General features: G+C 46.1%; 1 protein-coding gene and 1 non-coding gene across 2 annotated transcripts; both read left to right on the top strand.

Annotated features, from left to right (window-relative positions):
• The first annotated feature begins 237 nt into the window (after positions 1-237).
• On the top strand, positions 238-309 carry trnac-gca. The gene has a single exon. It is a non-coding gene; the product is annotated as a tRNA-Cys (tRNA).
• Positions 310-1,170: 861 nt separating this feature from the next.
• On the top strand, positions 1,171-23,917 carry nr1d1 (nuclear receptor subfamily 1 group D member 1). The gene is made up of 8 exons (XM_033035054.1): positions 1,171-1,654; positions 12,502-12,804; positions 14,072-14,160; positions 14,950-15,094; positions 16,489-17,135; positions 19,419-19,604; positions 21,077-21,287; positions 22,461-23,917. The coding sequence occupies exons 1-8, from the start codon at positions 1,636-1,638 to the stop codon at positions 22,655-22,657; spliced, it is 1,797 nt and encodes a 598-aa protein (XP_032890945.1). The 5' UTR covers positions 1,171-1,635; the 3' UTR covers positions 22,658-23,917.
• The last annotated feature ends 1,454 nt before the right edge of the window (positions 23,918-25,371 follow it).

Raw genomic sequence — 25,371 nt, 5'->3', positions numbered from 1 at the left:
TTGACCCCGGTGCCGTAAGAACTCCTGGGATATTTTAACATGTTAAAGGCTCCATATAAACACAGAGGTTAGTCCTAGAGTCGTACAGTGTGGAAACAGGCCCTTTGACCCAACTTGCCCACACCGACCAACATGTCCCACCTGCCTGCATTTGGCCCATATCCCTCTAAACATGTCCTAAGCATGTACCTGTCTAAATGTTTCTTGAATGTTGCAATAGTACCTGCCTAACTGGGGGGGGGTATAGCTCAGTGGTAGAGCATTTGACTGCAGATCGAGAGGCCCCTGGTTCAAATACAGGTGCCCTCTTCACAATCTTAATTAGTTCGGGTGTCAGGGGTTATGTGGAGACGGCAGGTGAATGGGTTTGAGAGAGTACGACAGATCAGCCATGAATGAATAGCGGAGTAGATTTGATGGGCCGAATCGCCTAATTCTGCTCCTATAACTCATGACCTTATGAACGACCTCCTCTGGCAGCTCGTTTCATACACCGACCCCCTCGCGTAGTTGTTGTCTATGTCTCATTATAAGCAGAAACGAGCACAAAGCCTTGTGTTAAAAGACAGGCACAAAAAGCTGGAGTAACTCAGTGGGTCAGGCAGCATCTCTGAAGAAAAGGAATGGTTCGAGACCCTTCTTCAGGCTGAGAGTCGGGGGAGAGGGAGGGGAACAAGAGATATAGATGGTACTCTGGCAAAATGAATGGAAGATATCTCTCGTTCCCCTTTCCCCTGAATCTCTGTCTGAAGAAGGGTCTCGACCCCAAACGTAACCAATTCCTTCTCTCCAGAGATGCTGCCTGTCCCGCTGAGTTACTCCAGCATTTTGTGTCGTCAGTCTTCGGTTTAAACCAGCATCTGCAGTTCCTCGATACACCTCCTGTTAAAAGCCTGTGAATCAATTATATTGCAAAGACTGGGCAAAGACACACTAATAAAATATCCGTATTTATCTCGACTTTGGCTACACCAAGGCCAGCGAGCACACACATATTCGAGGAAAACGAAAGAGCAGCCAATCACAACATTGCACTGTGTCTGATCTTTGGCTTTGAATCAAACTATTGGGAACTGTAAGTGCCACCAATTGGAGAGCTCGTCTCATCTGCTGTTTGGCTGATTCCACCGCAGTGTGTGTGTGTGTGTGAGTGTCTCTCTCTCTGCCTGCTGTCATTACACGGTGAATTTCAGCACATCACTCGCTGCTGGATGTGTCTGTGCTAGGGACTGCACCGTCTTCCTGCGCTGTAGGGCAGAGCTGTGCATGTGTATGTGTGTGTGTGTGTGTGAGAGAGAGAGAGAGTGTGTGTGTGTGTGACTGCAAAGGGCCAATCTGGGCAGGGGAGGCTGTCAGAAGGAAACCTCTTCCTGGGCCGCCGGGGAGATTTGACAGGGCCAACCAACCAGAGAGGCTGCCGCTGAGCTTGGAGGTTGTCCTTTCGGGAGGATTTCGATACCTTTCCGATCGGAAAGAAAACAGCGCCTTCAAGCAGAAACTCTTGGCGCAAGATAGCAACTCGACAACTCCTTCCTGACGCGCTAAGACCTTCGCAGCCAAGACAACAATCAAACGTTGCAGGCGAAGTCGGGCAGTTTCAGGGGGAGAAACAAACAACATCCTAAAAGGTCGGCAATGGATTCCAACAACACAGGTATTGGAAACACTTTATTTAAAATAATACCCTTACGCTGCCCGACTTTTAAAGTGCGCGTTACGGATATTTAACTCCTGTTTTCCATGTTATGGAGCAGAGGATGATACTACTTTTTGGAAATCATTGAATTCCAGCCAGCGTCTTAATGTTGACTTGTCGACTTGTGTGTTTTTGTACCCGGAGCTTGCGGGGCAAGGTGATAACTCGAACCTGATTGTGTACGCTCAAGGGGATGACAGTGCTGCCCTGGTAGATAAAGAATATTTTTTACATTTCCCATATTTTAAGATGTGGCTTCTCTGGCGATATCGCACTAAATCCGTGGCCACCATATAAATGTCACAAGATGTGTTGGCCTGCATTTATTCTACATCAGAATCACTGCTTGGGTAGTTGGCTGTGCTATTTTGGAGAGATCTGGAGAGTATTATGCGGTGGGATCAGCTATTAATAAATCCTTCATTATATATTTGTTATTTTACAGCGATAGATGATACTCATATTGCCTGACTGACGTTTCTGTGTTAGTGTTACTGGAGGTCATAGTAGAGTTTGCTTTTTATTCGCGTTTGTGTCTTGGAGTGTGACATATTGTTAATATTATGTGTTGTGGTGTAACATTGGACATTGACACAGTGAGCTCTGTTATTCCCCCCCCCCCCCTCTCTCCCCCTCCCATCCGTTGTTGATATATTTTCCGAAGACGCACAAAGTAGGTCACAGTCTGAATAAGGTACGAATTATTTTGCTGAAACTCACATGGACAGTGAACCCTAGCCATGTGCACATTGCGTACATGCTCCTCCTCCTCCCGCCCATTCAATTACACGGATAGATACAATTGTGTTCAGAGTGTTGTACAGATTCAGGGCAAGACAGCACCCAGCGACTCGGGAGTGTGTGATCACCCCCCACCCCCCCGCGACTGACGAAGAGTCCAACTAAGGACTAGGAAGCCCACAAAAATGCTGGAGAAACTCAGCGGGTGCAGCAGCATCTATGGAGCGAAGGAGATAGGCAACGTTTCGGCCCGAAACGTTGCCTATCTCCTTCGCTCCATCGATGCTGTTTCACCCGCTGAGTTTCTCCAGCATTTTTTGCGTACCTTCGATTTTTCCAGCATCTGCAGTTCCTTCTTAAACACTAGGTTGCCCAACTCTGTTCAAGCCCCAGATACACCCACAATGCTGGAGTAACTCAGCGGGACAGGCAGCAGCATCTCTGGCTGGAAGGAATGGATCTGCAGTTCCTTCCAACTCAATTCTAAACCACCCCCCGCCCCTCTCTTTCCCAAAGTACCAAATGTCTATGTGTTGTGCTTGCGATGAATCTGCTCACACGGAGAGCTTGAGAAACAGTGAACAAATGGGGGCGCCAGCAGCATCTTCCCAAATAAACAATATGTCCATTCCACATTTCAATCACTTTTCAACAGTCTGAGCTCCAATAAACTGAATTATATTTCTTAATTGCATTTACGAATTTAAAGATACTTTTTTTATTTTCGTGTTATAAGCCAAAACAAACTTGCCTGAATTTCCCATTTGGACTAAAAATCCCAAAGGTATCTGAAATTTCCACTAGGATTTAGAATCATAAATTAAAACACACAACTGAATTTCCTATTTGCTCATAAACTTGGAGTGTGAATGAATCTACTTGTGAAATATGAAACTGAAACATTAAAATGGTGCTCCTCAGAATGTTAGATATCCCTGTTCATTGGGAAAAAAAGATGTTGAACGAAGGTACCCCAGGCAAAAGCAGCTCGATAGCATTTACTTACAGACCATTGGGTTAGGTCAAAGTATATATATATATCTTATTCGAGCTGTCCCCATTGTCGGGAAACAAGATCCATCTCTCCACGTTCGCCTTCAGACGAGCAAAGACTACTGGCTCGCCACAATGAAAATATTTTGGTTTTGCATGGCTGAAATAATCAAAATAGCCCAAATCTTTTTTCCCCTTATCCCTTGTAAACAGAAAAATATATGAGGAAAAGAAAACGCGACTCGCTGTGGAAAAGATATATCATTTGACTATTGTTTAATTGTCCAATTTAAAATAAAATGCTTCGTGTCTTGCATTCAGCAAGTGATTGGGTTTGCAGATCATTGGAATGCAAGAATGCGAGCGTTGTTTGTGGTGGGTGCATCCATCCATCCATCCATCCACGGATGCGTGGGTTAACTCCGCCGCACTGCACCTTGTGCACGGCAGGGGGATAGATGTCGGTGAGACACATGGTCTGTTGCAAAAGGCTCCGGCGCCTCGACAGTTAATCGGACTGGGAAGGACGTGTTTGCTGTTGGGAGGAGGAGGAGGGGGGGCTGGAGAGAGCTTGTGATGCGGCAGTAATCCAGGTCAGGAGGCGGGGAATGTGCCTCGCTGGTGTTATTTCCAGCTCTGCGCTGGGGCCACAGTCTTGATCTCTGTCGGAATTCGCGTCTAACTCCCCTCTCCATCCCCATGTATCCCTGCTATGTGGAATCATAATCCCGAGGCAATCTAACGGGGGGCAGATCCAGGCCAAATGCAATGGATGTTGACACCCCTGCCTTGGGTCACCCCCCCCCCCCCACCCCACCCACCCCGAAATGCAAAGAGGCAAACAGATTTTAAAAAATGGAGTAATTTTCTTTATTTCAACTACCAACATGGGAGTGGTGTGGGAAGGGATTATCAACGCGGGTTAAAGCTTCAAGTCCAGTTTGAAGCACAAGGGAAGATAGACACAAAATGCTGGAGTAACTCAGCGGGACAGGCAGCATCTCTGGAGAGAAGGAATGGGGGAGGTTTCGGGTCGAGATCCTTCTTCAGACTGAGAGTCAGGGGAGAGGGAGACTAGAGGTATGGAAGGGTAAGATCAAAGCAGATGATAAAAAGATGATATGGAAATGTAGATTGGTTCATTGTTAGCCGAGGGGAAGGTGACAAACAATGACTGAGATGCATCAGAAGGTGAGTGAAACTAGTCCCGCTGAGTCACTCCAGCATTTGTTTCGTGTCTATCTGGTTTAAATCAGCATCTGCAGTTGCTTCCTACACATGAAGCACAAGGGTTCTGGGTTGCGCTACACGTGATGGCAGGAACAGCATCTGTCAATGGGGAGGTGACCCGGCTCCTGCCTCCGCCCTCTCATGCAATGTCCCCAACACGTGTACCGTGGAGGTGGGGCGGCAACGCTGCTGAAACACGCGAGCTGCGGCCAACACATGGACCCAGCCCGTGACTCAACCTCCACACAGAGTCTATTAATAACCAAGCCTCAGGAATAACCTTCATTCAGCTTGTTTGCTTGCTTGCCTTTCTCAACGCGCCCTGCTGGCGGCTCCGGAGACATGGAAACTACCATGAAATAAATATGTGGTCTCGGCTTGCTCCAAACGTGTGCGTTCCATCTTTCCGAGTGTGTATATGATGTATGTTTTATATATACATATATGTATGTGCGTGTATAAATTTATATGGATATAGATATATCCATATATAAATATATATGTAATCATACATACATATAACAATATAGAAAATAGGTGCAAGAGTAGGCCATTCGGCCCTTCGAGCCAGCACAACCATTCAATATGATCATGGCTGATCATCCAAAATCAGTATCCCGTTCCTGCTTTTTCCCCATATCCCATGATTCCGTTAGCCCTCAGAGCTAAATCTAACTCTCCCTTGAAAACATCCAGTGAATTGACCTCCACTGCCTTCTGTGGCAGAGAATTCCACACTCACAACTCTGGGTGATTTTTTCCCCTTATCTCAATCCTAAATGTATGTATACGGTATATATGGTACATTTTTTTCTAAAAGGAATATTAGAATCCACAATATTGTTGGAGAATATATTTGCCTGATCTTCTACGTCAAAAGATTGTGGTCCAAGTTAATATTGCTATATATGTATATATATATTTTTATGGGTATCCCAATAATTTTTGGGTCGAGATCTTTCTTTAGACTGAGGAGTCTTGTCTGATATTTATTCCTCCATAGATTGCAGACATTTTCTGGTCACCATTACCCAGCTGTTATGGGAGTTTGCTGGGTTGAAATTGGCCGCCTTTTGCAAAAGTGAATATACTTCAAAAGTTCTTCATCGAATGTAAAGGGAATTTAAACTCCTTAGACAGGGTGTTAAGGGACTGTAGAAATCCGTGTCTTTCTAACGGAGTGAGGAGCAGCGTTGGGTCAGGATATAGAGTACATTTCCGTATTCCAGTTTTCTCCAATCTCAGTGGACCTGCTCCAGAATCTCCGTTCTCACCTCCAACCATATAGAAACACCATCTATATATATTTTGTCGCAGTAACTTTGAGTTTTGAGCCATTGATTGTGCAAGATACTAGCAGTGGGAACATAACGTTGCTTCTTTCATCACGGACACAATATTTGTGGCACTCTGTATTGCCAAGGAGGGCACAACACAGGTTACATAAGAAGTAAAGCAATTCCCAGAGAGGTTGACGCACATCAGACACAATCTAACCTACCCCACAATCCATCCATGGACTTCAAGTGCCAAGTGTGCATGTGTAGACACAGGCTAAAATGGATCTACTATGACTTTTGACCATTTACTCAAAATTGGTTTCAGCCATTGAGTAAATGGCTGAAACCCTGTGCTTAAGCTCACACATGAAGAATGACAAGATTCAAGATTCAATTTAATTGTCACGCGCACCAATTAAGTTACTGACATTTAAGTTACCATCCAACCAGACTACGTGAAAAGCAAAAATACACACGGCACATAAAATAAAGTTTACCATAAACATCCACCACAGTGGAATTAACATTCCTCCCTGTGACGGAAGGCAATAAAGTTCAGTCAATCTTCCTCCTTTGTAGGGAAGGTACCAGCGACTGTTTAGGTCTGTAATTCAGTCTGGCGTTAACAAACAATGTAGTAGAATGGGAATAGTGATCTTTACTGCTCCATGGTGATGCATCAATTTTGAACAGAAGTTTATGACTTTCGAGTGTTGTTGACTAATCTGTATATGACATACCTTTGCGATAACCCTAGCTTGTGCAGGATTGTCATAGTACAAGGTTCTTCCCATTATGGTGCAGAAAAAGATTTGGATTTAGATAGGAATAGGAGGAGGAATACTTTATTGTCACATGTGACTAGGCACAGTGAGATTCTTTGCTTGCAGACACAATGTATACAAACAACAGCCACCGACGTCGCTGACTAAGTTACAAAGGTTCATGGGATTGTTACCAAAGCTTGCCATTGAGTCACAAAAGAGGATGTTAGAACAGATGACTATTAGTTCAATCAAAGCAGAAGGGTTTTAGGAGTGCCCACAAGGAGAATGGTGGATGTTTACGATTGTAATCCCAGAGAATTAGTTGAATACATCGCTGCCTCTGCTGGAGTGATGAATACTGGGGAGGTAGACAAAAATGCTGGAGAAACTCAGCGGGTGCAGCAGCATCTATGCAGCGATGGAAATAGGCAATGTTTCGGGCCGAAACCCTTCACATTGCCTATTTCCTTCGCTCCATAGATGCTGCTGCACCCGCTGAGTTTCTCCAGCATTTTTGTGTACCTTCGATTTTCCAGCATCTGCAGTTCCTTTTTAAATACTGGGGAGGGTTTGAAATGGAGGTTAATCGACTGGCAGAGGCTCCAGAGATGGACAGGGGTGTGAAAATGTGAAAATAAGAAGGCAGACTTTAAAAAGAAGGCCTTGTTGGACTGGGAGCGAATGTCGACCCCAGCCACAGATTTTGAATGAGCTCAAGGCTATGCAATGTGTAGTGGGAGCGCCGGGCCTGAAGTTGAGACGAGAAGTAATGTGGCCGTGGATTAGTTCAAGTTCAAGTTCAAGTTACATTTATTGTCACATGCGCCAATTGGTACAGTGGCATTTGAGTTACCATACAAAAGAACACAATACACGATAGAATTTAGGCTCTGAGCGGAGCATAATTGATAGATTGTAAACGCTAGGAATTGCAGATGCTGGTTTACCAAGGAAAGACACAGAGTGCTGGAAAAAGCTAGACAGATAGGGCAGCATCAGAGGGCGGTGGAGGCCGGTTCTCTGGATGCTTTCAAGAGAGAGCTAGATAGGGCTCTTAAAATAGCGGAATCAGGGGATATGGGGAGAAGGCAGGAACGGGGTACTGATTGGGGATGATCAGCCATGATCACATTGAATGGCGGTGCTGGCTCGAAGGGCCGAATGGCCTACTCCTGCACCTACTCTCTATTGTCTATTGCATCTCTGGGAAACATGGATAGCTGATGTTCCCAACATTGGTCCCGACCTGAAATGTCACCTATCCATGATTGATTGATTGCAGGAGACAGCATGGAAACAGACCCTTCGGCCCACCGAGTCCATGCTGACCACCTGTTCACACTAGTTCTACGTTATCCCATTGTTGCATCCACTTCCTACATGCCAGGGGCAATTTATAGAGGCCAACAAAAGCTTTTCACTGTACCTCAGTACACGTGACGATAAACTAAACTCAAACTCCGACAGACCCGCACGTCTTTTGGATGCAAGGGGAAACCAGGGCACCCGGGGAGAACCCACGCAAACTCCAACGCAGACAGCACCCGAGACCCGGATGGAGCCCGGATCACAGGGGCTGTGAGGCAGCAGCTCCACCTGCTGCACCCACCGCCCCTTATTTTTGATTTTTGCACAAATCTCAAATACTCAAGCGAGCAGCCTGGTTGACGATGAGCCCCATGGAGTGTTTTTCTGCACCACCTGCTTTGTGTTGTGGTGAATGCCCCTCGCACAGTTGGCAGCATTCCCACTGACCAAACAGTAAACACATAGTGTAAGCCTCGGCAGGGCCAAACATAATAAAGTGGCTGCTCAGCCACGGGATGTCTGAGGCCTATAGTTCTCATTCAGGCTGGAGTGCTGCACCAGGAACCCAAGCTCAGCACAATCCCACAATGGCAATAAAAACATGCTCACCCCCATCAACAGAAAAGACTGGAAACGTTAGGCAGGTCAGGCAGCAAATACAGACAAACAAGGCGATCTGCTTTGATAAGTCAACCTGTTTGACTTCTGTGTGAGAAAGAACTGCAGATGCTGGATAAAATCGAAGGTAGACACAAAATGCTGGAGTAACTCAGCAGGTGAGGCAGCGTCTATGGAGAGAAGGAATGGGTGACGTTTCGGATCGAGACCCATTCACCCATTCCTTCTCTCCATAGATGCTGCCTTGTCTTGACTTCTACCTTGTTTGACATCAGCTTCTCCACAGATGCTCCTTGACCTGGTGAGTCATGACAGCCTCTCCTGCTTTTGTTTTTCATGCTTCTGGTATCTGCAGCCTTTCCGAGACGATGCTGTTTAGTTTTACAAACTCAGTAGAACATTGCCAGGGAGGTGTGCGGCAGAAGACACAAAGCACTGGGCTAACTCAGCGGGTCGGGCAGCGTCTCTGGATGAAGGCTCCAGTCTGAAGAAGGGTTCCGACCCGAAATGTCACCCGTCCTTTTTCTCCGCAGATGAGTTACTCCAGCACTTTGTGCCCATCTTCAGTATAATCCAGCATCTGCAGTCCTTTCTACCTGACCCTGGATCACATGGATAGGTGACATTCTGGGTCGGGACCCTTCATCATACTTAATGATTCTAACAGTCTGAAGCAAGGTCATGACCCAAAATATCCAGAGATGCTGCCCGACTTGCTGAGTTACTCCAGCACTTTGTTTCTTTTTTTCGTTGTAAACCAGCATCTGCAGTTCCTTGTATATCAAGGGTGCAGCAGAGTTGGTCTTCTTCCTCTTCTTCTTCTTCCGAATGAAACATAAATAAACCAAAGGAATAGTTAGATCTCAAGCCGGGTGTTGAGCAGCCAGGTTGTTGTCTCTGCGTCAATGTCTGCCAGGCCCTGAGCTCCATTTGGTGGGTGGTAGAGCGGGCACCCAGAGATGGCGTGGTTGGCTGTCTGTGGTTCTGCTCCGCGTTCACAGGCTGGGCTCTGGCGGAGTTGGTCCTAATCTGTACACTCATTCAGTTTGTGGTATTCCTGCCAGTGTAAGAAGGAACTGCAGATGCTGATTTACACCGGAGATAGACACAAAAAGCTGGAGTAACTCAGCGGGTCAGGCAGCATCTCTGGAGAGAAGGAATAGGCGACGTTTCGGGTCGAGACCTTCCATCAGAATTAGAAGGCGTGGGTTTGAGCTCCATTTTAACAACAAGAGCACTGATTGCCGTGATAGTCCGGCCCAGAGTCAACTTTGCATTCACTATCAGAGCTGCTGTCCCTGGGATGAGTTCTTGGTTAAAGGCATCAACCATCTTGTCAAATGGATCTAAACACGTCAACAATCCCTTGTTGAAGGAGTTATGGACAGTGTTCCAGCCAATATTTACTCCTCCTTGAGTATCGACCAAACATGCCATCTGACCAAAACACATGGTGCTCAACACACCAGTAACTTTGCACTGTACCTCGACACACATGTACCGATGTACAGTGAACAGCTTCTGTTGCGTGCTAACCAGTCAGCAGAAAAACACGTGACAATGAACTAAACTAAACTAAAAATAACTCAAAAGGTCAGGCAGGGCCCAGGAGGAGTGTGGATAGGCAAAGATTTTGGGTTGGGTCCCTTTGTTAGCTAGTCATTTTCACATTGCTGTTTGTGGGACCTTAACTACTCCTTAGTGTAGGTAAATTGCAAAGGATTGAAAGGGAGGTTGATAGGCATTTCAAAGCAAATAATTTGCAGGGCTACAGGGAAATAAGGAGAGGGCAAATGGAGGCAATGGGATGTGTGTGCCAGAGGGCAATGTTGAGCCAGTGAGCTAAAGGGCTTGCTGTGTAAGAACACATTAACTGCCACGTTTTCTATATTCCAGTCGTTATAGTTCAACACATACTTGGTATTTGAAGCATACTTGGTAGACCAAGAATGCCTGGTATTCTGGAATGGCCAGAGGAAATGAAAGATGTTACATTAACCAATTATGTTAATAACCTGACACTTCAGTAGAATACATTTTAAGGCATTTGGAGAAGCACCCATTTATTTATTTATTTATTTATTTATCTGTCTATCCATCTATCTGTTTATTTATTTATCTATCCTTAAAAATATTTTTTTAACCCATCTACATTTATTTATCTATTTAATCATCTGTCTATCTATCTATCTATCTATCTGTCTGTCTGTCTGTCTGTCTGTCTGTCTGTCTGTCTGTCTGTCTGTCTGTCTGTCTGTCTGTCTGTCTGTCTGTCTGTCTGTCCGTCCGTCCGTCCGTCCGTCCATCCATCTATCCATCTATCTATTTACCAACCCATTTATTTATTTATTTAAGGGAATCATATGAGTAGGCTTGATGACATAGGCAAGTTGATTCGTGCTCTACAATTAAAGGGAGTGTACATGGAAGTCTTGTTGTGTGACTACATTCCTGGACCAAGGGTTGGTGCCTTCACATCTATTTAATGAGGATGGACGATAGTGTGGGTTTCCAATTTTTGTCACCAACGTTTTATTTTCTCTCCCCGTTCCTTCCCTGTCTGTGTTTGGGGCGGAGTGGAGCAGGGAATGAGCTCCATGGATAGGTGACGTTTCGGGCCGGGACCCTTCTTCAGACTGAACAATCCCAACATTCTGAAGTAGGAGCCCGACTCGAAACGTCACCTATCCACGCTCTCCAGAGTTGCTGCCCCGACCTGTTGAGTTACTCCAGCACTTTGTCTCTTTTTAATTTTGTAAACCAGCATCTGCAGTTCCTTGTATATCAAGGGTGTAGCAGAGTTACGCCATGGCCCATTTTGGAGATACGTTGTTCTCTTGGATATAAACCTTTTACATTTTATGTTGGACACCAGACGATGAATGAAAGTTCAATACCTCCTTCCTCTTGCTCCACAACCTCAGGTAGTTTGTTCCAAACATACCCTTTGGCTCCCTCATGCTGGACTTGGGAGGTGGTTATAGTCATGGATTAGTAACATTTATTCTAGCCAGCTCATTCTTGTCATTTCATCTGATCCAATTCGTAGGAGCAATAAATCTGGGCCATTACAGTCTAGTTTATTTACAGTGTACAGATACACAAAGTGGTAAAACCACAAAGTGGTAAAACTAATTGCAACCAAATCTGATACTTTCCTCTATTGATAGCCAGAACATTAAACCTGATGTAATTTTAAAATCTGACTGTATTTTCGCGTTTGTTCCACTCGTAGTAAATGTAATTGTAAATGTAATGCAATATGTTACTGGTGGAATAGATACGGCTGAAATCCTCACATTGCTTTCCCCTGCATTATTGACCTAAAGCTAATAGATAAAATAGTCTGAGAAGGGTCTCGACCCGAAACGGCACCTCTTCCTTTTCTCCAGAGATGCTGTCTGACCCGCCGAGTTACTCCACCTTTTTGTGTCTATCTTCAGATAAAATAGCTACAAAGCTAAATTAATTTTAAAGCGAAGGGTGGTGTATTTCTAAAATTGACACCCCTCCCAATAAGGTGACTAATGCACAGATTTTTAAACTTTCCAGTAACTCCAAAGACATACAGGATTGTAGGTCAATTGACTTGGTATAAATGTAAATTGTCCCTCGTACTTGTAGGATTGTGTTAATTTGCGAAGATTGCTGGGCGGTGTAGTCTCGGTGGGCTGTAGGGCCTGTGTCCGCGCTGTATCTCTAAACAAAACTAAACTAAACTAAAGGGTCCCGAAACGTCGCCTATTCCTTCTCTCCATAGATGCTGCCTCACCCCCTGAGTTCCTCCAGCATTTTTGTCTACCTTCGATTTTTCCAGCATCTGCAGTTCTTATTTAAACTAAACGAAATGCTTTTCTTCCAATTGCAGGTGGTGTGATCACCTACATCGGGCCCAACAGCACCTCCTCAAGCCTGGGCCTGCTCTACAATGACAGCTCCAACAGTAGTTTCCAGTCGGTGTCCCAGTCCTATTCCCCCTTGCCACCGTCTCCGAACGGCTCCAGTTCCAGTTCCAGCTCCAGCTCCAGCTCCCAGGATAGCAAACACAACCGGAGCAGCTCCTCGGGATCTGGAGACGACTGCTCCAGCAGTGGGCCCTTCAGCAACCTGAAGCTTACAACAGACGATGGGAACTCCATCACTACCACGAAAATCAACTCTGGCATCACCAGTGAGTCAACCCTTTCCCTCCTCTTGCTTGACATTGCTGAATAATAATAATAATAATAATAATAAATTTTATTAATGGGCGCCTTTCAAGAGTCTCAAGGACACCTTACAAAAATGAATGAATGAATAAGTTTATTGTCCATGTATGTACACATACAAGGAATTTGCCTTGGTGCTCCGCTCGCAAGTAACAACACGACATACAGTAACAATTAAGAATGACACATAAAACATTAATAATAAAACATAATTTAAACATGTGAATGAAATAAAATACCAGAGCAAAAGAAGGCTACAGACTTTTGGTTATTGAGTAGAGCTATTACTCGTGGAAAAAAAGCTGTTTTTATGTCTGGCTGTGGCGGCTTTGGCAGTCCGGAGTCGCCTTCCGGAGGGAAGTGCTTCAAAGAGTTTGTGGTCAAAGATGATCTTACCCGCTCGCTTCCTGGCCCTTGCAGTGTACAGTTCGTCAATGGGGGAAAGGTTGCAGCCAATAACTTTCTCAGCTGATCGAACAAGTATAATCACATAGAAACAGCCTCTTATTCCCCAGTAACAACTCATGGTTACTTTGACCAGTCAGTATTGCAGAATGATGTCTTCTTTCAAATCCAGTCACTTCACTCAATGTGCTCTTTAGTCAGAGGGTGGTGAATCTGTGGGATTCATTGTGGAGGCCAAGTCAATGGATATTTTTAAGGCAGAGATTGACAGATTCTTGATTAGTACGGGTGTCAGGGGTGATGGTGAGAAGGCAGGAGAATGGGGTTGAGAGGGAGAGGGAAAGATAAATCAGCCATGATTGAATGGCGGAGTAGACTTGGTGAGCCGAATGGCCCAATTCTGCTCGTAGAACATATGAACATGAATTCTACTTTGCATTTTGAAGGACTTCCAATGAAGCTATTTCTACTTCCAGTCTTCAAAGCCTTCTTAAAAATAACTTGCTTCATCTCTTCGTCAATGGGCCTTCACTGCAGGCCCATGCCATCTCATAGTCTTAGCATTAAATGGGGGTGGGAGATTGCAACCTTCACGTGGTCCGCCCTGCTTCGGCTAATGCAATCAACTCGACGTGCACAAAGGGAAGATCAAATAGAACAAGTTGTCCAACAACTTTAGGCTGTGCACGCCACACGAAAGAAGAAGAAGAAGCATTCAATGCAGCATCAGGGGCTCCAGCCGCTGGTAGTTCTCCAAAGATGACGGTGTCCTCTGAAGAGGTTTTGTTCCAATCATTTCCCTTTGGTTTTTTTTCTCTCATCCAGAAATCAGTGGAATGATCCTGCTGTGCAAAGTATGCGGAGACGTAGCCTCTGGTTTTCACTATGGAGTACATGCCTGTGAAGGTTGCAAGGTAAGGGACACCCACTTGCACAGGAGAACCTTGCAGCTACAGTTAATATGAATGCATGCTTACCTGCCGACCTAGCCCTTGATGCACAGACACTGAGGCAAAAGTCAAGAGCGTTTTATTGCCATATGTACCCAGGTAGAACAATCAAATTCTTACTAGCAGCGGCACAACAGAATATGTAAACATGGTACATTGTAAACAATATAATAAACCAGAGACAGAGACAGAGACATATACACACCAAAACCAACAGCAACAAACATTTATGTAGTATCTTTTACATAGCAAATGCACCTCTTAAGAGCATTCCCAAAAAGAAACATAGAAACATAGAAAATAGGTGCAGGAGTAGGCCATTCGGCCCTTCGAGCCTGCACTGCCATTCACTATGATCATCCAACTCAGTATCCTGTACCTGCCTTCTCTCCATACCCTCTGATCCCTTTAGCCACAAGGGCCACATCTAACTCCCTCTAAAATATAGCCAATGAACTGGCCTCAACTACCTTCTGTGGCAGAGAATTCCACAGATTCACCACTCTCTGTGTGAAAATTGACACTTAGCCATTTCTTCTTCTTCAGACTCTTTTTCTATGAAATCTATGTTATGTCTGCATGCTTACAACCACCGTCACATCTGTGGCTTTAGAATTGTTCATTAAATTGGTTGGTTGGTTGTTAAGTCGCGTGGAAAGGAAGAGAATATTATTTGAGGATGTTGTAATTCTGGGCGAGAAGCTGAAAGCAGAGGGTGGCTAAAGCTCAGGGTCTGATCTTTGTACGTCACAGGGCTTCTTCAGGAGGAGCATCCAGCAGAACATCCAGTACAAGAAGTGCCTGAAGAACGAGAACTGTACCATCATGCGGATCAACAGGAATCGCTGCCAGCAATGCCGCTTCAAGAAGTGCCTTGCCGTTGGCATGTCCAGGGATGGTGAGTCTTCCGATCGCCACCGTTTACCACTCATCGTACTTGCTGAAGGAAAGACGCGTTGTTGTGTGTTTGGATCCATTAATAATAATAATAATGGATGGGATTTATATAGCGCCTTTCTAATACTCAAGGCGCTTTACATCGCATTATTCATTCACTCCTCAGTCACACTCGGTGGTGGTAAGCTACTTCTGTAGCTACAGCTGCCCTGGGGCAGACTGACGGAAGCGTGGCTGCCAATCTGCGCCTACGGCCCCTCCGACCACCACCAATCACTCACACACATTCACACACATTCACACACAGGCAAAGGTGGGTGAAGTGTCTTGCCCAAGGACACAACGACAGTATGCACTCCAAGCGGTCCATTGACCACGCAGCCTCTGGTGCTCAAAGATAAAAGGGTGTGAATGTCAACACCTCTTACAAACGGTCTCAGTGGGCTGTACTGTGCATACTGTAAGGACCAGAGCGTTTGTGCTTATGTACTGGGGTAGTCCTGCTCAGCTGCATGCAAAAAGTGTCTTTCACTGTACCTGGCACACGTAGCATTAAAGAAACCATTGAAACTCGCTTGTCTGGTCTCCTGATGGAAGCATGGACAGATGCACCTTGTCAGCCATATATTAGTACCATTGATCGCGACTTCTGCCGATTCCTCTTTGTTTTTTTACCGCTTCTCCTCCTCCTCACTGCAGACCTCGGGAACCCCCCCCCCCCCCTCCCCAACCCCCACCCTGCTCCCTGTCAATTCTGTGAAGAAAGCAGCCCAGTTATAGGAGCAAAGTATTTATTTTGTTATTTTTGATTTTCACACCACCATCCCCACTGTGGTTACTCCCATGCACACTATTTCCCAGAATGGGTTGACCTGCACCTTGTATCTCAGTGATTCACTCCTTTTAAAGTGGTGTTGCTTAGCTTAGCCTAGCTTAGAGATGCAGTGTGGAAGCAGCCTCTTCAGCCCAGCGAGTCCATGCCGACCATCGATCACAAAGAGACCTTCACCTACGTGTGAGACTGTTTTCTCTGTCCCACACGTGTGGGCAAAAGGCCAATTAACATACAAAGCTGGATGTCTTTGGAGTGTGGGAGGAAACCAGAGCACCCGGCGAAAACCCACGCAGTCACAGGGGGAACGTACAAGCTAAGCACAGACAACGCCCGCAGTCAGGAATGAACCTGGATCTCTGGCACTGTGAGGCAGCAACTCTACCGCTGCGCCACTGTGTAGGTCACCATGAGATGATCATTAGAGGATCCTAATGATCATCATGATGCACCAGGGGTGAAACCTTATTCTGCGCAGCGCTGGATTAAATGTGGGCTTCAGAGGGGCCACGTCCATTGAAGGCGGCACTCGAGTAACTTACCGCCTCTGGTTTTTCTTGCAGCCGTGCGCTTTGGGCGTATCCCGAAGCGGGAGAAGCAGCGGATGTTGGCGGAGATGCAGAGCGTGATGAATAACATGGTCAACAACCAGCTGAGCGGCGAGTTGCAGAACGAGCTGCAGCCCCAGCAGCCAAGCTGGCAGCTTCAGCCTCCACTGGCTGTCCCGGTGCAGCCCGCGCAGCAGGAGCGCATGTCGCCCTGCCACCATTCCCAGCAGCAGTGCAACCCGCAGCAGGTCTGCTGCCCCAGCACCGAAGCCTCCATGGAAGAGGTCATCTACTCCATTTCCCGGGCTCACAAAGAGACCTTCACCTACGCCCACGACAAGTTGAAGCAAACACCAGCAACCTGCCAGCACGACACAGAGCCGATGAGCCACAATGCTAATTGCTGCTTAAATGGATATGATGTCAATGGTGCGAACACTATCTATCATGAAGAGAACAACATGTTCCACAAAGGCAGTGGCCCTGGACTAAAGAATATGTGTTACCCTTCCTCCTTCCCCAATGGCCACGCAAACGGACATCACCAGCATCAGCCCAACGGACACAAACTGCACAATAGAAATCTGTTTGGTGCCAGTGATGAGATGGAGAGTGGCAATGGGAGGACATGCCCATGGAAAGGACCGAATACTGTCGTCCTGGTAGGTTAATGGGCCATTTCATCCAATGTCTGAAGAAGGGTTTCGGCCCGAAACGTTGCCTATTTCCTTCGCTCCATAGATGCTGCCTCACCCGCTGAGTTTCTCCAGCATTTTTGTCCACCTTTGCCATTTGACTGATTTTCTTTTACCTAGCAAGCGACACACTAAATATATTTGCAGATAGTAAATGATTCTCCTTATAAAATACTAATAAAACACAAAGATCAAAACCACAGTTACCAATAAATGTTAGAGGTATTTATTTTTAATTATAGATGTGGAACAGTAAGTGCCGTAGAATTTTAACAGCACTTTAAACAAGGCAGCAGTAATCCATTAACGAGTCCATTCTCCATTTCAGAGACCAACATCACCTCATATTCTTTAATCCTTTGCCTTGGAACCTACTCATTTTCCAGTAATCCAATTGATGTCATCCACATCAACAAACACTCCTGAAGTAAATCACCCCTTTTAAAAGATGACTTGTGCAGTAAGAATCTGTTTAAAAAAAAAAAACTTTCCATGCTAAAATAAGCAAAGAATCATGTTTGCACGACGTGACACTCAAGACACAAATGTTGTTCCAAGAATACTTCATCGTATCCTTTTTGGAAACATTTCATGAAGAATAGTTTTTGATACTAAATCCCATTTCCCTCTTCCCTGATCAAACTAATTGCTCAAAAGTAGCAAACTCTCTTGAATCAGACTTCACTGGGCTTTATCTTGCCCTTCATTCCTGTATCTGTACAGTGTGGATGGCTTGATTGTAGTTGTGTAGTCTTTCCGCTGACTGGATAGAACGCTACAAAATGCTTTTCACTGTACCTCAGTACACGTGACAATAGTAAACTGAACTATTACCTTGTGTTTAAGAAGGAACTGCAGATGCTGAAAAATCGAAGGTAGACAAAAGTGCTGGAGAAACTCAGCGGGTGCAGCAGCATCTATGGAGCGAAGGAAATAGGCAACGTTTCGGGCCAAACCCCCAGTCTGAACTATTACCTTTATCTTTACAAATCAAAGTATTGTTTTCACTTTTGCTCTTCCTCCTGTGGTCTTTGTCATGTTCATCTCATAACTCAAGGCTTTCTTTCATCGGGTGGATATGAAAGAGACATTACAGTACTAACTTCAGAAACTTCGATTATAAAAATATTATTTTATCCTATCCGTATAGTCAGTTCATTCTTGAAGGCCCATATTGTAAAGAATACAAGGACTTTGTAATTCGTCATTCAATCTTGTCACAAAAATCTGACTACAGATTCCAATAGCCTTCTTATAGGCTGATAAACACCTGGCAAGTGGAGTACTGGCATTTAATAAGTGGGAAGATGACAAAAGAGTCTAACATTAGCAATTAATGAGATTTTTAATTATTTAGTACATTTTGTGAAGAGTTGAAATTAATAAATGTTTCGAGAACTGTATCTAAACTAAACTGTGGGCATAATTAACATAGTAAATTTGACATTGATATTAAGTAAGCCTGCAGGGAGATTAAAAGGATATTTGAATGATACAGTGGACTCTGCAAGTAAGAATTGCATTGTTCTGTTTTGGGACAAATGTCAATAAAACACTCTTGTGTCTTGACTAATGAACTGTAAAGGTGCCACAAAGTGCAGCCTTCATTTTTACTAGTAGTTTGTGAATGATATAACTTATCTTTTGGGATGGGGTGTCAGTGGGGGAGGGGGTTGCCAAAGACTGGCTATTCCCATTAGCTGGTCTGCTACCAACCAGCCAAAGAATAAGACACATGGCGCAGAGAAAAGGAACTGCGTGAAGCCATTGTGGTTATATTGCAGGAAGCTCATCTCAGCTCAGCCGGCCCACAGAGTTAATGGTCGTCTTCATCAGTTCAACAGACATTCACGGTCAGATCAAGATCCCTGCACTTACAACAACTGGGGCTTGAAAATGCCGCCAAACTGGCGACCCTGTTTACTGTCTCAGTGTACTGCTGCTATACACTTGTACTGTATCTGAGATGCGTATATAAAATAGACAGGTGGCATCTCTGGAGAAAAGGAATGGGTGACGTTTCGGGTCAAGACCCTTCTTCAGATCTAATCGGTATCGAAGTGCTTATGTATAGTGATATGTACTGAACTGTGTACAATAATGATTTTCACTGTACCGCTCTACATTGACAAATAAAGTACCATACCATACCATAAAGTACCGTACCATAAAGTACCATACCATAAAGTACCGTACTATTGGTTGGGCAGTCATGCATCATCACACTTGCCTCTCTGCTCCCCTCCACAGGCATGCCCGATAAACGCACAGCCGCACGTGGACGGCAACCAATCGGTGCAGCAGATCTGGGAGGACTTTTCCCTGAGCTTCACGCCAGCTGTCCGAGAGGTGGTGGAGTTTGCAAAACTGATTCCTGGATTCCGGGACCTATCCCAACACGACCAGGTCACCTTGCTGAAAGCCGGCACCTTTGAGGTGAGCGCTGGGTTTGAGTGCATGGGATCTAATGTTGGGACCACACTTAACTCTCCACATCTGATCCACGGTGGAGTTTGGAGAAAGGAGGAATCAGTAGATGCTGGTTTACAAAAGCTGACATAAAAAGTGCTGGAGTGCTGGCAGCATCTCTGGAGGATATGAATAGGTGACAAAAGTACTGGAGTAACTCGGCTGGTCAGGCATGCATCCCTGGAGGACATGCATTGGTGACATATTAGGTCAGGATCCTTCTTCCGACTGGGTTTAGTTTGGATGACTCTCTGAGTACAGGCTAATTCCATACCAGGGGAAGAATTAGCTTGCTCAACAGACAACAAGGCGAATTTAGCTCCAGTGAGCATCGTTTAGTAGGGGGAGTTTTTAAATTCACCTCCATACTCATGGATTCCGTTTGAATTATAAAAGTTGATGGAATAGCAGGAGATTCAACCCATCATATGAAGATCCCAACCTGAAACTTCACCTATCCATGTTCTCTAGAGATACTCCTGGCCCGCTCAGTTACTCCAGCACTCTGTCTCTTTTTTTGGTTGCCAAAGATTTAAGTTAACCCCGTTTCCCACTTTTTGGTCCATGGCCTTATAATCTATGTCTCTGGAAGTTATTATGCGATTTGGGTATATTCTGCCATCATTCATTGGGGCACCGCATTCCAGGGCTCTGAGTACAAGTCGAGCGAACTTAATTTTCCATAACTACCTTCTAATTGTTCTATCAATCATTATCCACATCCGGGTAACTGACCTCTCCACGGATGGAACTACATCATTCCAGCTCTCTCCCTCTCCATCTCTCCCTCTCTAATGCCAAGTACATTCATGTTCATAAGTGATAGGTGCAGAATTAGGCCATTTGGCGCATCAAGTCTGCTCCACCATCCAATCCCATCTAGTCTACTCCGCCATTCAATCACGGCTGATCTAGATTTCCCTCTCAACCCCATTCACCTGCCTTCTCCCCCATAATCCCCTGCCACCCTAACTAATCAAGAATCTATCAATCTCCGCCTCAAAAATATCCATTAACCTGGCCTCCACAGGCAATGAATCCCGCAGAGTCACCACCCTCCTCCTCATCTCCTTGTTCTAGAAATATGAATTGAGAGGGGTGAGTATTGCCCAATACACCAGGGAGAATTCCTTTGCTCTTCATTAACGTGGTGTCATGGACTCTTTCTGTCTCCATTCACCCAAGGGCCTTTTGGGGAATTGGGTTCAATGCCTCATTCACCATAGAGCATCCCGGGCACAGCGGCATTCCTGCAGTAATGCATTGCATTGCATTGGGTATCCGGTTGTGTTGTGGTCAACTGGTCTTGAACCAGGAGTTTTCTGATTGAGATGCAGGTCTTGAACCTTGTGGACATTGTGCCCTTATGGCGATCTCACTCAAGGTCGGCTGTTAGTGAAGCAACAGGATGCGATCCGTTGTGTCCTCTTGTGCGGCAGGTGTTGATGGTGCGGTTCGCGGCCCTGTTCAACGTGAAGGAGCAGACGGTGACCTTCATCAGCGGGATCGCCTACTCCATCGAGGAGCTGCGGGGGATGGGAATGGGAGACCTGCTCAACTCCATGTTCGACTTCAGCGAGAAGCTGAGCTCTCTGCAGCTTAGCGAGGAGGAGCTGGGCCTCTTCACTGCAGTCGTGCTGGTCTCGGCAGGTGAGCACGAGGACGGGCGGTGGGGACAGAGACCGCTCTGGAAACATTCCACTTGTGAATCCAGGCTGCTCTTGCCTGAAGTCATAGAGTGTATACAGTGTGAAAACAGGCCCTTCAGCCCAACTTGCCCACACCGACCAACATGTCCCAGCTACACTAGTCCCACCTGCCCACGTTTGGCCCCTATCCCTCCAAACCTGTCCTATCCATGTACCTGTCTAACTGTTTCTTAAACGTTGGGATAGTCCCAGCCTCATCTACCTCCTCTGGCAGCTCGTTCCATACACCCACCACTCTTTGTGTGAACACATTACTCCTCAGATTCCTATTAAATCTTTACCCCTGCACCTTAAACCCATGTCCGCTGGTCCTCGATTCACCTACTCTGGTGAGACTGTGCATCTACCCGATCAATTCCTCTCATGATTTTATACACTCAAGCCAGTCGTACAGAACCTCAGGTTCTTCGATCATGGCTGATCTATCTTTCCCTCTCAACCCCATTCTCCTGCCTTCTCCCCCTAACCTTTGACTCCCATACTAATCGAGAATTTATCAATCTCTGCCTTAAAAATACCCAATGACTTGCCATCCACAGCCGTCTGTGGCAATGAATTCCATTGAAATGTGGTCATATCTCTCCCGTTGCGATAGGGTCCTTGGACTTTAGAGATACAGTGTGGAAGCCGGCCCTTCGGCCCACCGAGACCGCGCTGACCAGCGATCACACTATACACAAGACTCCCTCACAAACCCCTCGCTCGAGTCCCACTGTGAATGTCGGCAGAATGATCTGAATGATGTTCAAACCCACCCGCTCTCGAGGTTTAGTTTAGTTTAGAGATACAGCGCGGAAGCCGGCCCTTCGGCCCACCGAGTCCGCACTGACCAGCGATCCCAGCACACGAACACTATCCTTCATACACTAGTGACAATTTGCTACTTTTACCGGAGCAAATGAACCTGCGAAACTGTGCGCCTTTGGAGTGCGGGAGGGAACCGGAGCGCCCGGGCAAAACCCACACAGGTCACGGGGAGGAGGTGCAAACTCCGCACAGACAGCACCCGTCGTCAGGATTGAACCCGGGACTCTGGCGCGGCGAGGCAGCCACTGTACTGCCCTGCATCTTTCAGATTGACTTTGTCCCCCCCTCTTTCTCTCTCGGACTATAGATCGTTCCGGGATTGAGAACATTAGCTCGGTGGACCAGCTGCAGGAGGCGTTGATCCGTGTGCTGAGGGCTCTGATCATGAAGAACCACCCCAGCGAAGCCTCGCGGTTCACCAAGCTGCTCCTCAAACTGCCCGACCTCCGCACCCTCAACAACATGCACTCGGAAAAGCTGTTGGCCTTCCGGATAGACCCCTGAACTCCCCTCTCTCGCTCTCTCCTGTCTCCGCCACATTTTTAAAGGGATTTTATTTATATTTCAATGAACATTCAGACATAGTGCAAAGCATCCTGTAAATAATGTGTATATTTCAGCTGTCGAGGGAGTGTAATGTATTCTTATAAGGAATGTTCTACAAATTCAATATATTTAAAAGCTCATTCCGTTGGGACCTCTCCGTCTGCGAACATGAGCTCAGTGGTAGACGTGGGCGTGAGGTTATCTGCTGGTTGGGCTGAGTAATGTGTAAAAATCAACCGGAGGTCCATGCACTCTGTGCGGTGAGCGTTTTGTGGGGGGAGGTCCCATCGTTCCTGCGTTTGGCTAGTCACTGGCCCAAGCCCAGACAATCCTCCAGACGACCCAGCCCCCACCAAAGGCAACAGGGAGAACTTCCAACAAATCTCAAGCAGACCACGGTGGTGGGCGTCAGACCGAGCGACCCCGGCCCCCACCCGCCACCCCGGGCCCACTTCTAGACGCAGTTCGAAGGCTAATCAGCAAACGTCGTCTCGTTCAGCGCCGTTCACATTTCATCGGCTGTCCCGTGAGTGTATCCATAGAACCCCAACAACACCAGGCATTTCGTGGAAAGCCTTGAACTGATCACAACTCCAGTCCCCGCTTGCCTCTCTGCGGCTCGTTTTCAAGCCCCACCGACCTTCGTGCGAGCGAACCGCCGCGTCTTTGTGATGTAGTCCTTTAAATTCCCGTTATGGATGCAACAACCCACCCCCACCCGACCACTCCTCACTCTCCCCCTCTCCTGCCGAGTGCTAAACAGTCCACGAGGTCCTGTTCTTGATCCACCTGTTCCAATAGTGTTACAATTGACCTCGGTATCTCTGGGCCAGTAGAGTTGGTGGGGTGGGGTGGGGGCGAGTAGAGGAAGGGATGATGGTGATTATAGGTGCAGGATGAGAATGTACGCGTTGGGCTTCCTATGGAGAAGCCAAGTGGATCGTGCCTGGTTGGGGTCCAACACAAAGGAAGCCTACAAGGGGAGAGGTGGTGAGACCACCAGCCAGGGCAGAGGAGGTGGACAATGACTTGACTGTCAAACACAACCTCGGCTGGGGGCTGCTGCATGAGTGGACAATCTGCCCTGGACTATTCCAGTTACCGCATCATCGTCCCGGCGTCCTTCAATTATTGGTGTGTTTGTGATTCCAGATCAACTCAAAGATACAATTTATAAAAACTAAAATATGAATGCACTGAATTAAATATCAACACGAAGCTTGGCGTCTTCTTGTGGTACACGAGAGGCAGACACACCGCGGTGCGGTTCACGGGAGAGGCCAGTGTCTTGGTACGGCACAGGCTACAGTCGTTGGCTGGGTGGAATGTTTAGTTCAGTTTAGTTGCGAGATACAGCGCGGAAACAGCCCCTTCAGCACATACACACACTTCATTACACATACATGGAGCGCAGAAGGTTAAGGGGGGACTTGATAGAGGTCTTTAAAATGATGAGAGGGATAGACAGAGTTGATGTGATCAAGCTTTTCCCTTTGAGAATAGGGAAGATTCAAACCAGAGGACATGACTTCAGAATTAAGGGACAGAAGTTTAGGGGTAACATGAGGGGGAACTTCTTTACTCAGAGAGTGGTAGCGGTGTGGAATGAGCTTCCAGTGGAAGTGGTGGCGGCAGGTTCGTTGGTATCATTTAAGAATAAATTGGATAGGCATATGGATGAGAAGGGAATGGAGGGTTATGGTATGAGCGCAGGCAGGTGGGACTAAGGGAAAAAAAAATTGTTCGGCGCGGACTTGTAGGGCCGAGATGGCCTGTTTCCGTGCTGTAATTGTTATATGGTTATACACACACACACATTTAAATACACATATACACACACATGTGCACACACACATGCACGCACACATTTAAATACACACACATGTGCATACACACACATTTAAATACACATACACACACATGTGCACACACACCCATTTACATACACACACACATTTAAATATACATACATACACACATATGTGCACACATATACACATACATACACATCTGAATACTCATACATACACACATTTAAACACACACATGCACACATACACACACATATACACACCACACATTTATACACACATACACATATTATATAAACTGACATACACACACACATATATATATATTCCATATATATATACTCTCACACACACACACACACGTACGTACGTAACATTCACACTACACAAGTGCCTGACATACAATTGATCAGAAACTGAACTGGAGTAGCTTTATACTTTATACTTTCCAAAGATGTTGCCTGACCCGGTGAGTTACCCCAGCACTTTGTGTCCTTTTAGCCATATACACAATATGGTTACAAAGAGCAGGTGAGAGGGTGTGAATCCTGTGGTGAGGAATTTATCAGCTGCCGTCCCAATGTCTGATCCCCGTCCACACGGCCCCAGTCTGGAGCAAAGATCTTCGAGCAGCTCTGCTCTAAGATCTTTGGTCTGGAGTGCGATGGGATTATCTCTACCTCCTGTCTGAGAACATCTTCAACCACACTCGAGAAGCTCGGCACCATGCAGGACATAGCAGCCTGCTGATCGGCACTCCATCCACAAGCCTTCACCCACTCCACCAGCAACACACATTGGCAGCAGTTTGTAGAGGATACCGTGCAACAACTCACCAACACGGTATAGTGTAGTGTACAG

This window comes from Amblyraja radiata, chromosome 16, assembly GCF_010909765.2.
Source record: "Amblyraja radiata isolate CabotCenter1 chromosome 16, sAmbRad1.1.pri, whole genome shotgun sequence".
NCBI lineage: Eukaryota > Metazoa > Chordata > Chondrichthyes > Rajiformes > Rajidae > Amblyraja > Amblyraja radiata.
This window is presented reverse-complemented; position numbering and strand designations above follow the sequence as displayed.